The 14835-nt window shown below is 29.1% G+C and overlaps 1 protein-coding gene across 2 annotated transcripts; it reads right to left on the reverse strand.

Annotated features, from left to right (window-relative positions):
• Positions 1-1469: 1469 nt before the first annotated feature.
• Positions 1470-9987, reverse strand: LOC111680742 (activating signal cointegrator 1 complex subunit 2 homolog). 2 transcript variants are annotated; one of them, XM_023442443.2, is made up of 4 exons: positions 9440-9984; positions 9262-9342; positions 7342-7497; positions 1470-2148 (listed from the first exon to the last, which is right to left on the reverse strand). In XM_023442443.2, exons 1-4 carry the CDS (start codon positions 9674-9676, stop codon positions 1813-1815), a joined length of 810 nt encoding a protein of 269 aa, XP_023298211.2. In that variant the 5' UTR covers positions 9677-9984; the 3' UTR covers positions 1470-1812. The 2 variants fall into 2 exon arrangements, with proteins under 2 accessions (XP_023298211.2, XP_023298212.2); XM_023442444.2 differs by lacking the exon at positions 9262-9342 and having other exon boundaries at positions 9440-9987.
• Between the last annotated feature and the right edge of the window lie 4848 nt (positions 9988-14835).

Below are 14835 nucleotides of genomic sequence, written 5' to 3' on the forward strand. Positions count from 1 at the left end.
TACGTATGTAACTTTCTTTCCTTGTATGTATTCATACATAAAGGTCACTTTAAGAACATTTTCTAAATGTCCTGAGAAAAATTCTCACGAACAAAAAGCGGTCAGTCCGGTTTTAGTAAGTTGTTTTTCTACTTTCCATCATTCCATTTAATGCAGTTGCAGTTTGATAGCATGATCCTTTAAAGGGGTCATCGTTTAAAGAAAAGAAAGTCCAATAAATGTTTAAATACAAAATTGATGTTTACCTTTAATGTTTTTGTTTGGTTGGTTCGGCTTGTAAAACCAGTTCTTAAAAGTGACCTTTTTACAAGTGAAGACGTTCCGCTGTTGATGTCCCACTGTTGTAAGTTACAAACGATTACAAGGGTTAGAAAGATAAGAAAAAGACAAGATAAGACAAACCAAAGGGGATGTTTGATCTCAATACAACATAGAAAAGAAGTTTTATCTTGCTGGCAAAGTCTTCAACTGCATTTGTAGTAAAATATAAGGGTGGGGGTTTATTCTTAGGCTTTGAAAACTAAACTCCTAAGGATATGCGCACACACACAGGAATATGTAGACTCATTTGCATACAATTAAGCAAGAAAATAGTAAAAGAAACATTAATGACCATTTTCAAAGACAGCAAATGAAAAAAATTCTTTAAGTAAAACCAGCTGGCCAAAAAAGAGCACAGGACATTAGACCAATGTCCTTTATATGTTATCATTACAACTTAATGAACACTATGACCACCACGAAAGGTCTATTGTAAAAGGATTTAAATTCATAATTTTCTTTAAAACAATTTTAAAATTCAATATATTGATTGTACAAACAGTGGTCCTTCTTTCCATCTAAACATTCTTTCCAACCATCCTTTGCAGTGGTATGTCATATGTGTTGTTAGAATTTTTATTGTGATGAATGTCCAGAACCGGTTTTATTATTTTAAGGTCACTTCAATGTTGATTCAAACAATTTACCCCCTTTTCTCACAAAACACAACGCAACGCATCACCTAGGCATTGCAAGCATTCTCTATAAAGACAATCAGTTTACTTCATTTCATTTTGATTTAATTTATGTAAGGACATTGCAAAAGGACACTTTTTTGTTCATCTCTTAGATTAGGTGAATCGTAGTCGTTGTCGTGGCAGTGATATTTCTTTAAGTGTGTGAAAATATTTTCCCACTGATTTCAATTCGTAATAAGTTTTGGTTTTTTTAGTGTTTTTAATTTATGCAAGATCACTCACCAACTAACCGGTTTGACCGGTCCACATGCATGAAAAGCAACCAACTTACCCAACCATTTACTCCGTTAATAAATATCTCTGGTCATCAAATATCTTAGAAATGAAATTTAAGGACATGAAGTATATTATTCAATGTTGATCTTGCTCGCGTAATCTGCATTGAAGATCACTACTTACTGTTTGTTTGTTCTCTACTGTTGCCGTATGAAAGATTGATAAGGCTGAGAATTATTTTTTATGAGATTTTTATTTATTTTTATAAAACTTTAATAAATGATGATAGTATGTATGAATGAATGTTGTTCTTTCGGCATTATTGTTGTAATTATATTATGGTCAAATGATTTGATATTTAAAATTTCTTTCGTTACTAACTTGTATACATAGTTATATAAATTGTAGTCCTTCTGACTTCTAATAAATAATGGAATTTTGTTATTTTTTTTAGTTTAAAACATATTTTTCTGTTTAAATAGGAACTTCTAAGAAATGTCGTCCCTTTAGATCATTGTTATTATTAAAAATTCCTTTTGTTTTTTACTAAAATGAAACGATTTATTAATCCTTCAACTTAATGTTGATATTGTTGATGGGGATATTGTTGTTTCAGATTGTAGTCTTGTGCCTTGACGGGTGCATGATGAGGACGCAGCAGATGTTGTTGCTGTTGTTGTGGTGGTTGAGGTGTGGGAATCTTGACTACAATATCAGTGGGTTCTCTAATGACTTCAGCTTTGAAACCCTCTTTGGGATCGGCGGTATATTTGACGGTACGTATGAAACCATCAGAATCGACTACTGAGTAACTGCCCTTGATTACGGAACCATCACGGACTTCTTTGCGATTTTGATAGTTGGTGAATTCGTCATCCTTGACATCGAAACCAAATTGATAGGAGGAGTTTTGCTGGGAGGGGGGAGAGATTGAGAAGAATATAAATTAGAAATTGTTGTTTAAATTTTGAAATACTAGACTAGACTATAGAATAGAATATGAATTAGACTAAAGACTAGACTCTAAACTATAGACTATACTATAGACTAGACTATAGAATAGAATATGAATTAGACTAAAGACTAGACTCTAAACTAGACTAGACTATAGACGAGACTATACAATAGACTATAGACTAGACTAGACTATAGCCTAGACTATCGACTAGCCTATATACTGGACTATAGACTAGACTATAAACAAAACTATAGACTAGACTATAAACTAACTATAGACTATACTATAGACTAGACTATAGACTAGACTATAGACTAGACTATAGACTAGACTATAGACTAGACTATAGACTAGACTATAGACTAGACTATAGACTAGACAATTGGCTAGACTATAGACTAAACTATAGACTAGACTATAGACTAGATTATAGACTAGACTATAGACTAGACTATAGGCTAGACTATAGACTAGACTATAGACTAGACTATAGACTAGACTATAGAGTGGACTATAGACTAGACTATAGACTAGACTATAGATTAGACTATAAAACACTATACACTATACACTAGACTATAGACTAGACTATAGACTAGACTATAGACTAGACTATAGACTAGACTATAGACTAGACTATAAACTAGACTATAGACTAAACTATAGACTAGACTATAGACTAGACTACAGACTAGACTGTAGACTAGACTATAGACTAAGCTATAGACTAGACTATAGACTTGAATATAAACTAGACTATGGCCAATCTATACTATAGACTAGACTGTAGACTACACTATTGACTAAAGTTCAGATTTTTCCGGTTATTGAAAATTTTAGGGAGAATTGATAATACATTTGTGTGAGTTCTACTTTGTAAAAAATGCTCATCTATTAATTTTAAATTTTGACTCTGAAAAATAATTGCGAAAGTTTAGTCCTTAATCTAGAGTTATTAAATTTACTCTACTCTCCACCATATTTTGTCACATAAATTGTTTGCAAACCAAAATCTCACGCAGCTGTTCAAAATTATTAAATATTTTTCTTTTTCTCTAAAGAAACGCAAGTGATTTAGTTGAATAAAAAACCATTAAAAGTGGGTGTGTGAGTAGTAATAATATGTATAATCTAGTCTCCACGTCTAAACAACATATTGATTGCCTATATGCTGATCATATTTAAAACAAACACAGACACACAAGTTTTAGATTTAATCGTGTGTTATGTAAAATAGAAACGCATATGTTTGGTCTTAAGAAAGAAAAGACACTGGAGCCGCAGAAAGATGAAGAAAACAAAAAAAATGTGTAATAATAAACTTAAAATCATATTTATTTCAAGTGAATGTCTAACTAAGCTGCAATATAACAGACCGATTGTACACTTTGTGTGTATGTATGCAATTGTTGTAATATGGTTGAGTAGTGTACAATTTTATTAATGTGACGGCGGAATGGTTGTGACACGCACACCTAACATGACTATTATTATTACAATATTTATTATGCAATATAGATCATATTGCACACATACACAGATCTGTACATACATATACATAAGAGGATAGTTAAGATACTTCAGAAACACAAACGCCTAGAAACGCATTTTTGTATTTTACAAAGTGCGTTACAAACACTTTTTTTGTTAAAACTGTTTTTGGCCAGACCCAACAGCCAACCCAACCACCACCAACCAAACATAAACTCGTTAAAAACTAGAGCAAATATGAAAGTTGAAAAGACCACGTAGCAAAAAAAAAAGAAAAACTAAAAACAGAAAAAAACATTCCATTTTATATTAAACAAAGATTTTCCGGCAAAAAAAAATTAAATTTATTTTTAAAATTAAAAAAAAAATCTCATAAATTTATTTTGCCTTTGGGTTCAAGAAAAAATATTCAAAAAACTAACAATAAACTATTGCGAAAATGTTAATCTCTCAACGCAAATAATTCATTCACTTATAATCGGTAAATTATGCCATGCAATAAAATTGAGACAAGACATTAAAAAAACTACAATGTAAATTTACGTTCAACCTTAAAATAATAAAGATGCATCTACAACTTAATGCAACATTTATAAAAAAAAGATTATCAACACAAGGTTATGTTTAGGACAATAAACAATTGTTTTTTACTCGATTAACAGAAAATAATAAAATAGAGAAAATCCCAAGAGCCACCAATTTTAGAATCGATATTTCTTCAGCTTTGGTACTCTACAGCAGATTTTAAAACAATTACGAATTTCAAACATCTACACATTTTTCAATGACTAACTAACTATCGGCAAAGTTCAAGTGCATTATTCATTGACAGCATTTTGAAAGATCCCAACTCTCAAAGTAGTAATTATAGTCTCAAAGAAGTAGTCTAGTCTATAGTCTAGTCTATAGTCTAGTCTATAGTCTAGTCTATAGTCTAGTCTATAGTCTAGTCTATAGTGTAGTCTATAGTCTAGTCTATAGTCTAGTCTATAGTCTAGTCTATAGTCTAGTCTATAGTCTAGTCTATAGTCTTGTCTATAGTCTAGTCTATAGTCTTGTCTATAGTCTAGTCTATAGTCTTGTCTATATTCTATATTGTTGTAGGGTATAAACAACTATTTTATTCCAAACAAAGTTGCCCAATATAAATTCTAAAAGAAACAACAACAATTTTTGCCCAGCCACGCTAACACGACAAAAACATGTAATTAACGGATGAATGGAACTTCTAAATTTTATAAAAATTTACAATCACCTAGACACACTCACTCATAAAGCAGCAGTTACATGCCACGGCAGCGCATAGAACCAAAGAAATCGAATAAAAGTGAAACTGCAAAAACATTTTATTTTAAATAAAAAACTAGGTTAAGGTAGTTTTTATAGTTTTTAACATTGCTTATTGGTGATGGTGCTGGTGGTGGCATACCATGATTGGGTGCAGCCTAAAAAATACACATCTATCCATCTATTTATTGATAAAAATGCATACGAGTGCGAATGTTCAAAATTTATTATGACATGATAAATTTATATTATATATAGTAGACCTAAAGCTAAAATGGAAAGGAAATTCTGTATGTTGTTTGTTTGTTTGCATGTAAGAACTAAAATCAATATTTTTGGGTTTTACATTTAACAACATACATTATTGTTGTGTTACCAACTGACAAATTAGTAATTTATTTATGTGAAAAATAAAAATTTATAAACATTTAATGTTACTTTTTATATAAATATAGTAGACTATAATAGTCTTATTTACAATGGCGTCAATTTGGTCTTTATGTAAATGTCAAGCAAAATAATTGTCCATGAATCATAATTTTGCATAAAGAAAAACTAAACAAGTTTAGAAACTGTAATCGGTTTTAACTAGACTGTATATAATGCTCTATTTAACTTTTTGATAAAATGACATTGATGGGAATGAAATTTCAAACTTAATTTAGTAAGATTTTTTTTTGTATAGTTAGAGGATACTATAATATACCATTATTATAACATTACATAGTTGAGGAATATGCCGTTATGAAACTTATTATAAGGATTAGTATCATAATTCTAGAGTCAATTATAAACCGAGTTTCATCATAGTATGATTTCTGGGTACTAATATGTTCATACTCCACTTACTATCGATTGACGTTAATCAATTTTAGATGGATGTTGTTACATTGAATTAGATTTTACAAATCTTTTTGAATTTTGAAAATTAAAAGTTGTATTTAAACCAATTGTTATTAATAACTAGTCATCAAAATTTTGATTTGATAAGTTTACTAAACTATAACTATGTAAATGCAACTATGTAAACATTAGACCATAAACTAAGATAACACAGTTTTAAAACTAATGTTATTGAAATGGTAAAAAATTGCAAAAGAAAAATCAGGAAAATTTATAAAATTTCCTTAAAAGTTACAGCTGACATTGTTTTGTTTATTAAACCAGCTTTCACATTTAATAAAAACAAAGGTTAGATTTATAACCCAGTGTAAACGCAGCACAATTAACAATTGGTTGTCTTGAAATAAAGACGAAAAAAACGATTAAAATTATAGTTAAAAAATGAAAGGAAACCAATAAAACATTTTCATGTTTAATATCAAAAACCAATAACGAAAGACACACTAAAAATGCTCGGACTAAACGGAAGAAACAAAAAATTCAATCAATATAAAATTTCCGTACGGAAGTTTATGGTAAAAGACACAGACACATACAAAAAAAGTAACAAAATAAAATATGTTAAAAAAAAATCTCAAATAAATGAATGAATAAAATTGCAGCATCCGTTTGTATGTGAAATTTTTCACTATTATCTTAAATATTTACTTTATGTTAGATGTTAGTTGTTTGATAAGTTTCATAAGTTTGTTGTGTTGTATTGTGTTCATAAACTTGAAGCACTGACACAATTGGTATTCATGCATGAAAACTTACTACGAAAATACATTACATTATTATTACATCGCGTCACACACACACACACACACTGCATTACACTATTTATAATGAATAATGCTGTTGTTTGCTGTGCTGCTGCTTGTTGCAACTTTACAGCCAAAAATGTTACACAGTGCATGTTGGTTGGTATACAATAGAGCAATACAGTCCGTCATTTAGTTTTTTTAATCTATTTTGCCAACTAGCATGTTGGAAAAATAATAATAAAATGTTAATACGAAAATACGTAAATGTTAATGACCTTTACGTGTTTTTTTTTTTCTTTTTTTCTTTTGCTTGGTTAGCTAGTTGTTGGGAACGTAATCATATGTGTGCAGCAGCTGACTTTAGTTTAAACGTCGTCGTCAGTCGTCCAAATTGTTTCTTATGATAAATATTTCAAAGCTATCTTCCATTTGTTGTAACTCATATTCATTATTTTTAACATATTCATTAATTTTCATATTTATGTAAGTGTAAATGTTTTTAATATGCCTGCATTATAAAGTTTACTTAAATTTATTATATTTATAATTTTATATGAAATTTTTGACTTTAAACAATGGCAGGTAATTTTTGTCTATTTTTTTTATATAAGCCTATGTTAAAAAGTTTAGATTTTATTACAAGCTTTCTTTAAGAAAAAATGTTGTTTTTGTCTAGAGGAAGACATGGTTAAAGCTTAATGTTTTCATAATTTATACTTACATCATCATATTCCTCTTCCTCTTGTTCCAATTGTGGTTTTCCTTTAGGTCTGGGTGGCTGATATTGTTGAGCCAATTGTTGAGGTTGTGGTCTTCTGGGGGCTGGGGCAGCAGCTTGTGGTTGACGATAGGCTACTTGTTGGGGTTGATATTGAATCTAAAAGTAATATTTTTAATTTTTGATATATTATCAGATTTTTTTTAGGAAAGGAAGATGGAAAAGTGACTTCACTAAATAAAAGGGAAGTTACAATCACCAGACCTTTAGTATGATTTCATTACTAAAGAGTGGACTGAGTAAATAATCATTTATAACAGTTAAAACTCTAATATACTTATTAATAGAGAAATAATGAAATTGTTTAGGAGAGGAATTTGATGAAAGATAATTAAGTTGACCAATTCCTTTTCTAGGTTTAAGGGAAACTAAAATTAAAAGCAATGGATAAGTTTGTATTGCCAAAAGTAAACTAAGTGTATAATGAATTAGGAGATTTTGAATACAGAGATATATGTAAATGGAGATTAAGTGGGGTGGACCAATATAGTTTAAGATGAAGTTATAATAAAAAGTAATGGATAAGTTTCTATTATCAAAAGTAAACTAAATGATTAATGAATTTGTATAGTTTGAACATTTAGAATCTAAATTTTAGATAGATAGAAGTTGCAAAGGGGACAATAGAATTAATATTTTGATAATTGAGAGGAGGGAGGTTATTTAAAGTGTTATAAGGTACATAATTTTTAATCGGTAATAATACGATTCATATTTGTGTAAAGGTTGAACTAAAAAAAGTAAAAGTAATGTTGAAAGTATCAAATATTATTGATTACAATGGATGTTTACCTACATCAGTAATATTAAGGTAAGGTTGGGGGGAAAGCAATGACCCTGCTAAAATTATTGAATTACATGATCCAGAATGGTAATCCCTTAACTAGTCGCCTAAAAACATTATAGGACTACACGATCCGTTTAGCAGTCCATTGTAATGCAGGCATGGACCATGTTGATTGTTTTTGACAACAACCATGTTGTGGATATTTTACTCCCATAATTTTAGTAAAGGAGTAGTTTTGGGATTAGGCCAAATTTATGAATTACGTTGTCCTCACCTAGGATATCACAACATTAAATGGAACATGTTTTTATAAACTTGGATTAGTTTTCGAACAGTCCCGGTCCTCTGCAGAGTACTTGTTGCTCATGTGTGTGGTAGTAGTCTTAATTTTAGCAGGGGACTAAATTTTGAAGTTAATATAGCTGCTGATGAAATTAAACCGAGGTAAACATGTACTAAATATAATAAGCGAACAAAAAAGAAAGACGAATTTACAAATAGACGTAAAATGACTAGTTGTTTTAGTCTGTCAGTTCAGAGTTTGTGGGTTCGATCATCACCAAAGATTCTAGTAAAGAAATGCCAACAAGCCCGATTGCGGCATTAGTGGATGTACACAAATATAATAATATTATTATATAAACAAAATGGGTTTTGTGAATCATTTAATTTCACTTTAAAACATAAATGTTTAGTTAGGAAGATCCCTTTGCACTTTTATATCTCGTTCCTATTTCGATATGATAATGATGACTTAAAGTCTCAAAACCCTGTTGTGATGAAGAATTCTGAATTCTGTCAGCCCTTTGAAAACGTGTCAAGATTTACAAAGTTCTAACAGTTTTGCGAAAATTATGTAATACCCTAAAGTTGAAAGTTTATTGTATAAAAAAAGTAAAAAAAAAACTTCAATTTATTACGAAAAGCTTTAAGTGTTAGGGAGCGTTTAAAGAAGAGGAGAAAACAGTTAAGGGAATACATTGAATTCACAATATTAGTAACAATTTAGTTGGAAAACTGGCTACAGAGGAGGTAGAGGGGTTTAGTTGAAAACTAAAAAGGCAATCGTCTCATACCTGTTGAGGTTGATGTTGCAAATATTCGCGCACAACAGGAGCAACATAACCTTGTTGTTGCTGTTGTTGAGAAGCACGAATCTATAACAACAAAATTATTTAAAAGTACAACAAAAATATTTTATAAAAATTCATATTTTTTAAAAACCATTGAAAAAACATTCTCTTCAACACCTACTTGTTCCTGTACATTATCCTTGACACGCAATTGTTGACCAGGTGATACATATTGTTGTTGTGTTTGTTCTGAATTCTGCTCATAGATGGGAGTTGCATCATTCGAAGGAGCTGCACCAGTTTGTTGTTGCAGCTGTTGGTAGTATTGGCGCAAGTAAGCTGGATCAATTTGTTGATGTTGTTGCCCAAGCGAATGACCAATTAAGGCCAATGAAAAAATTATCACAAATGAACGCATGATTTTTTTTTAAATATTTATTTTTCTGTTTTCGTTTGAAATGTGTTTATTCTTTTCAGATTTTTTTAATTTTATTTAATTAATTAGCCTGGTATTATTTAGCTATTTTAAAATGTTTGATATTTTTTTTTGGCCAAAATGTTATTTCATCACTTGTTGCCAAATACAATTCACAAAAAAAATTAAGTTACACTCTCACACACACTCGTCGATCGCACAATATCGCTTACACACACACACTTGATCGCGTTTAACTGTAAACCGTAGATTACGTCCTCGTTAAATGCGGTAACAAAAGTATCTGCACATAACGTTACTGCATCATGAGCTTTTATAGTTGCACCTACAAACAATTATTAACTTGGCTTAAAGTTTCAATTCAAACTGTCTGTTTCAGATACTCCCCTCTCGTGCCCCCTCGACAAACCCCTTCGCTTGGCCACTTTTAAAGAGATCACCCGAAAATACAAACCAAAACGAACAACGAATAGAAGACATTCAAATATCAAACAACAACATATATACAAACAAACATAGAGATAAATACATGTTGGTTGGTAGGTTTGTTGGTAAAGTACGAATCTTTTATTTTTTAGATACAAAGATACAATATACAACTTAACTACAGTTATACATAGAAATGTAACAATGTAGTTGTTGTAGTACCACTGTCATGCGCAGAGTTGTTTGAGGAGTTTTTTTTAAATGGTTAATTGTTAACGGTTAAAATAATGTTTAAACTGCTAATACCCGTTATTCGTATTCATACTCATGCCTGTTTGTCCGCCTGATTGATACTCTTACTCTCACTTTCAATGTTGTAAATTGTTGTTGCTTGCCTTAGTACAAGTACATAAATATTTTGAAAATGTTTTTCTTGTCTTTTTTTTAAGACCCACTAAATATTCCCCTATTCAGGTGACGCTTTTTTGTAACCGGTTCAGTAAAAATTTTTTGTCTATTTTTGTTTTATAACAGATAAAAGAGAGCAATAATTTTCTTTTCCACTCTTTGTTGCAAATTTGCAAAAAGAAAAAGGTTTAACTTTTATGGCAAGAGTTGCCAGAATTTTAATTTTATTACTAGGATTTATCTAGCTTAAATGTTGTTTAAACAAGTATTTGTTTGTAATTTAAACTCGTTGTATGTTATTTAATATTGTTAATTATGCTGAGCACGAAGTTTGCAAATTCTCTTTTGATTGATCAAATGCAAAATTCGGTTAATTCGATTAATTAGGTTAATTTCATTACACATCAATTGTTTTCTTCCATTTTGTTTGTACTATAAGTAGGTTTATATAAATTATCAAAAATTTATTTACAATCCCTTTTACTTACATATTTTATATAATTTCGGAGTGTGTTATGACTAGACAATATGAATTCCTTTATAATTTCCTCGGTCCCAAACCCTAAATATTTTTCATTCGTTTTTTTCTGCAGAACTTTGACTTTATAGTTTTATTTTTCTTTCCTATTGATTTGTTCAAATTACTTAAGGTAGTAGAATTTGATTTTACGTATTTTTGACCTTGAACAATCTACAGTAAGTCAAGGTATGTACAATACATTTTTTACAATTTCCGTCGATTACATTTAATAGGACATTAAATGACGTCTTATTGGTCCCATTACTGATTCTTTAAGGGTGAAACAGGTTTTAATTTAAAATATAATATAAAGTGGTACTATTACTTTAACATCATGACCTCTTAAAAGGTGGTGAAATAACACAGTTATACATATGCATGTATGTACGCAATACCGGCCTGCAATTTATATTATGAAATTATATGTTGGATTGGGCAGTTCCTTCATCAATTTACCATTGCTTGCAATTTTTATACTAAATATGTAACTAAAGAGACGTAAACAAATTTTGCAAAATTCAGAAATGAAATTGGCACACTAACCTAGCTAAAAGAATTTCGTCATAAATAAATTCCTAAAAATTTTAAAAATTCAGTATTAAAAATGTAAACAAATCACCACTATGATTTGTTATTTTTAATATAAATTAACAAATACTAAAATTCCAGTTAACCAGTTTCAAATCCCTATATTATCCTATAAATCTATGTGTGTGTCGAAAATAATATATGGTCATTTTCCTTTTTTTTAATTTGCATGTTGTTTATGGAAATTGTTTTTTAAAAACACACTTAAAAATTTATTTCAAACCGTTAGTAAAAAATTTATTTATACCTCCATATCAGGGTTGGGAAAGTTAGTATATTATGGTATTGCAAAGTGGGCGTTAGTAATAAAGAGATATTTGATATTAACTAATTAACTCTAACTAACTAACTAACTAACTAACTAACTAACTATCTATATATCTATCTATCTATCTATCTATCTATCTATCTATCTATCTATCTATCTATCTATCTATCTATCTATCTATCTATCTATCTATCTATCTATCTATCTATCTATCTATCTATCTATCTATCTATCAATCTATCTGTATGTCTGTCTGTCTGTCTGTCTGTCTATCTATCTATCTATCTATACATCTATCCATCTATCTATCTATCTATCTATCTATCTATCTATCTATCTGTCTGTCTGTATGTCTGTCTGTCTGTCTGTCTGTCTGTCTGTCTGTCTGTCTGTCTGTCTGTCTGTCTGTCTGTCTGTCTACCTATCTAACTACTAACTACTAACTAACGAACTAATGAACTAACTAACTAACTTACTAAAAAGTAACTAACTAGTTAACTAATTAACTAACTAACTAACTAACTAACTAATAAATTAGCTAACTAAATAACTATCTTACTAAAAAACTAACTAATTAATTAACTAACTTACTAACTAACTAAATACCTAATTAACAAATTAACTAACTAACTCCCAAGTCAACACATTGTCCTTTCCTCTAAATATTTTCCAACAATTTTGTATCCTGCATAGTATAATTCCTCAATTATGATTTCCATTCCTGATTCAAGTGTAGAATGTAAGTGTGTCTGTTTGCTTAAACTCTCATATGTAGGTTACTAACTGTAATTGATATTTCGAATGTTTCAATTTTTAGTTTTGTTGATTTTATTGCATCTTTGTTTTTTTTTTTTATTTTTTCAAATTTATTTTAAGTCAACCACATTAGTTTGACCCAAATTCGATTCAATGATACTTTGTCTGTCTGAAGTTATAGAACACTACTACTTTACATTGCAATTGCATTGCAATTGCAGTTTATATACTTACGCATGCGCAACTTGGAGTTTGAAACGAATGTATTTGCACCAACACCTAACAGACGAAGATATTTAATACTATAAATATGTAATTAAAATAGCAATATACATATTTATGTAAATATAAAGGTTTTATGTTAATGTATTGATATATAAGTTTACAGTTCTTTTTGCGTTAGTCATCATTTGTAGGGTTTTGAATTTGGTTTAACTGTTATGTTTCTTTGTTGGTATTTTTTTTTTTTTTGTTTATTTTATTATTGTCTAAGATCATGTGCAATATCCATTTAATTGATATTTGATGCTTTTCATTTACCTAAATTGCGGTCTACGTGATCTTATATATCAAATATATACACATCTGTTCGTACATGTATGTATGTATGTATGTATGTATGTATGTATGTATGTATGTATGTATGTATGTATGTATGTATGTATGTATGTATGTACATAATAGGTATATATAGATAGATACATTTTTATGCACATACTTTAAAAAAATGTATGTATCTTATGTGTAAAAAAATATAAACAGATTACTTAACCAAAATTTAACTACATCATTTAATTATATTTTTTTTCTTTTACACGTTATGCCTTCGTTTTTTTATTAACACAATACCTTTACAATTACTTTAACGAGTACAAATTATGAATGTATGTTGTATCTGTATCTATAAGTTTGTTATTATGTTTTTTATTGTTACAATTCTTTTATTATTCAAATACAATAAAGTATTTGTGGGTTGTGACCTTTGTGATCTATTAACACATTTTTTTCAGTTAAACCTAAACCCAATTTTTGCTCAATTTTACATAATTAGTTTTGAATAGTAAAAAAAATATTTCTAAATTTTTATAAAAATTAATAAAATGACCTACTCTTAGATGATATGTATACTAACTAAGTAAAAGGATCTTTTAATTTTTACAGAAAAAATTTTCAAACTCATTTGTATAACGTTTAAACAAGTTCAAAAAACTTTTTAATTAAAATATTCCATTTCCATAAAATTTATCAATAAATGTTGCTCTAGAAACTTTGATTAATTAACTTGACGGACATCCATGCAAAATTTTTAAATTATTAAATAATACATATATGTAATTCTTTATAAACAATTGTTTTAAAATCCGTAGGATTATATTGTTTTTAAATGTTTTTTTTTTTTATAAACAATTGTTTTAAAATCCGTAGGATTGTATTGTTTTTAAATGTTTAATGTTTTTTTTTAACTCCCGATAAGTGAAAGTAACTGTCATGTTATACTTATTCATAAAACTGGTAAATAACACACCCTGATTTAATTATTTCATTTTGAATTTAAAATTTAAATGTGGACATTGATATGTATTTTGGTTTTGGCTTTACACACATTATTTCGAATGTACATAATGCCAATTTGTATGTAAAATAAGCATAAATTTCTTTATCTTTTGTGCGACCTTGAACTCCCAATTCTATACAGTGAGAGATTGAAAATACGCTTAACAGAGATCTCAAAGCATACAACTTCAAGCTCTTGTCCAGCAATGCACATAATACATAGATCATAAATTGTCATATTTTTATATAAAATTGCTTTGGTTTTTGGTCCGAAAAGATGCCCTTTTGATCAGATAATCAACTTATTTGCTCCAAGAGTTTCTAGCACAAGGCCCACTCCTTATAACTTCCACTTATACATAATACCGATAATAAAAACTTTGAAAAAGTTTAGTACGGATATTAGCTTATAAGAGGATTCAAAAATTCAGATAGTACTAAGAATGACAATTATTTTGACTCCTTCTAAATAAAATATTTACGATATTTTTTATTAGATATGGCTTTCTGGAAGTATTCGCATCGTTTGCCAATTTAGATTACTGTATGAACCATACTATTTCAGACTGTTTCCTTTTTATCACAAATATGTCAAAGGTTCTGTGGAATACTTATATAGTT

The sequence above is a fragment of the Lucilia cuprina genome, chromosome 5, assembly GCF_022045245.1.
Source record: "Lucilia cuprina isolate Lc7/37 chromosome 5, ASM2204524v1, whole genome shotgun sequence".
NCBI lineage: Eukaryota > Metazoa > Arthropoda > Insecta > Diptera > Calliphoridae > Lucilia > Lucilia cuprina.

What these genes read in the sequence shown, in the direction of transcription:
- LOC111680742 (XM_023442443.2), bottom strand. Translation starts at nt 9,676, where the DNA reads ATGCGTTCATTTGTGATAATTTTTTCATTGGCCTTAATTGGTCATTCG. An exon ending in AGGATAATGTACAGGAACAA is followed by an intron (nt 9,343 to 9,439) that starts GTAGGTGTTGAA and finishes TTGTTGTTATAG; the next exon opens with ATTCGTGCTTCTCAACAACA. An exon ending in TGCAACATCAACCTCAACAG is followed by an intron (nt 7,498 to 9,261) that starts GTATGAGACGAT and finishes TATTACTTTTAG; the next exon opens with ATTCAATATCAACCCCAACA.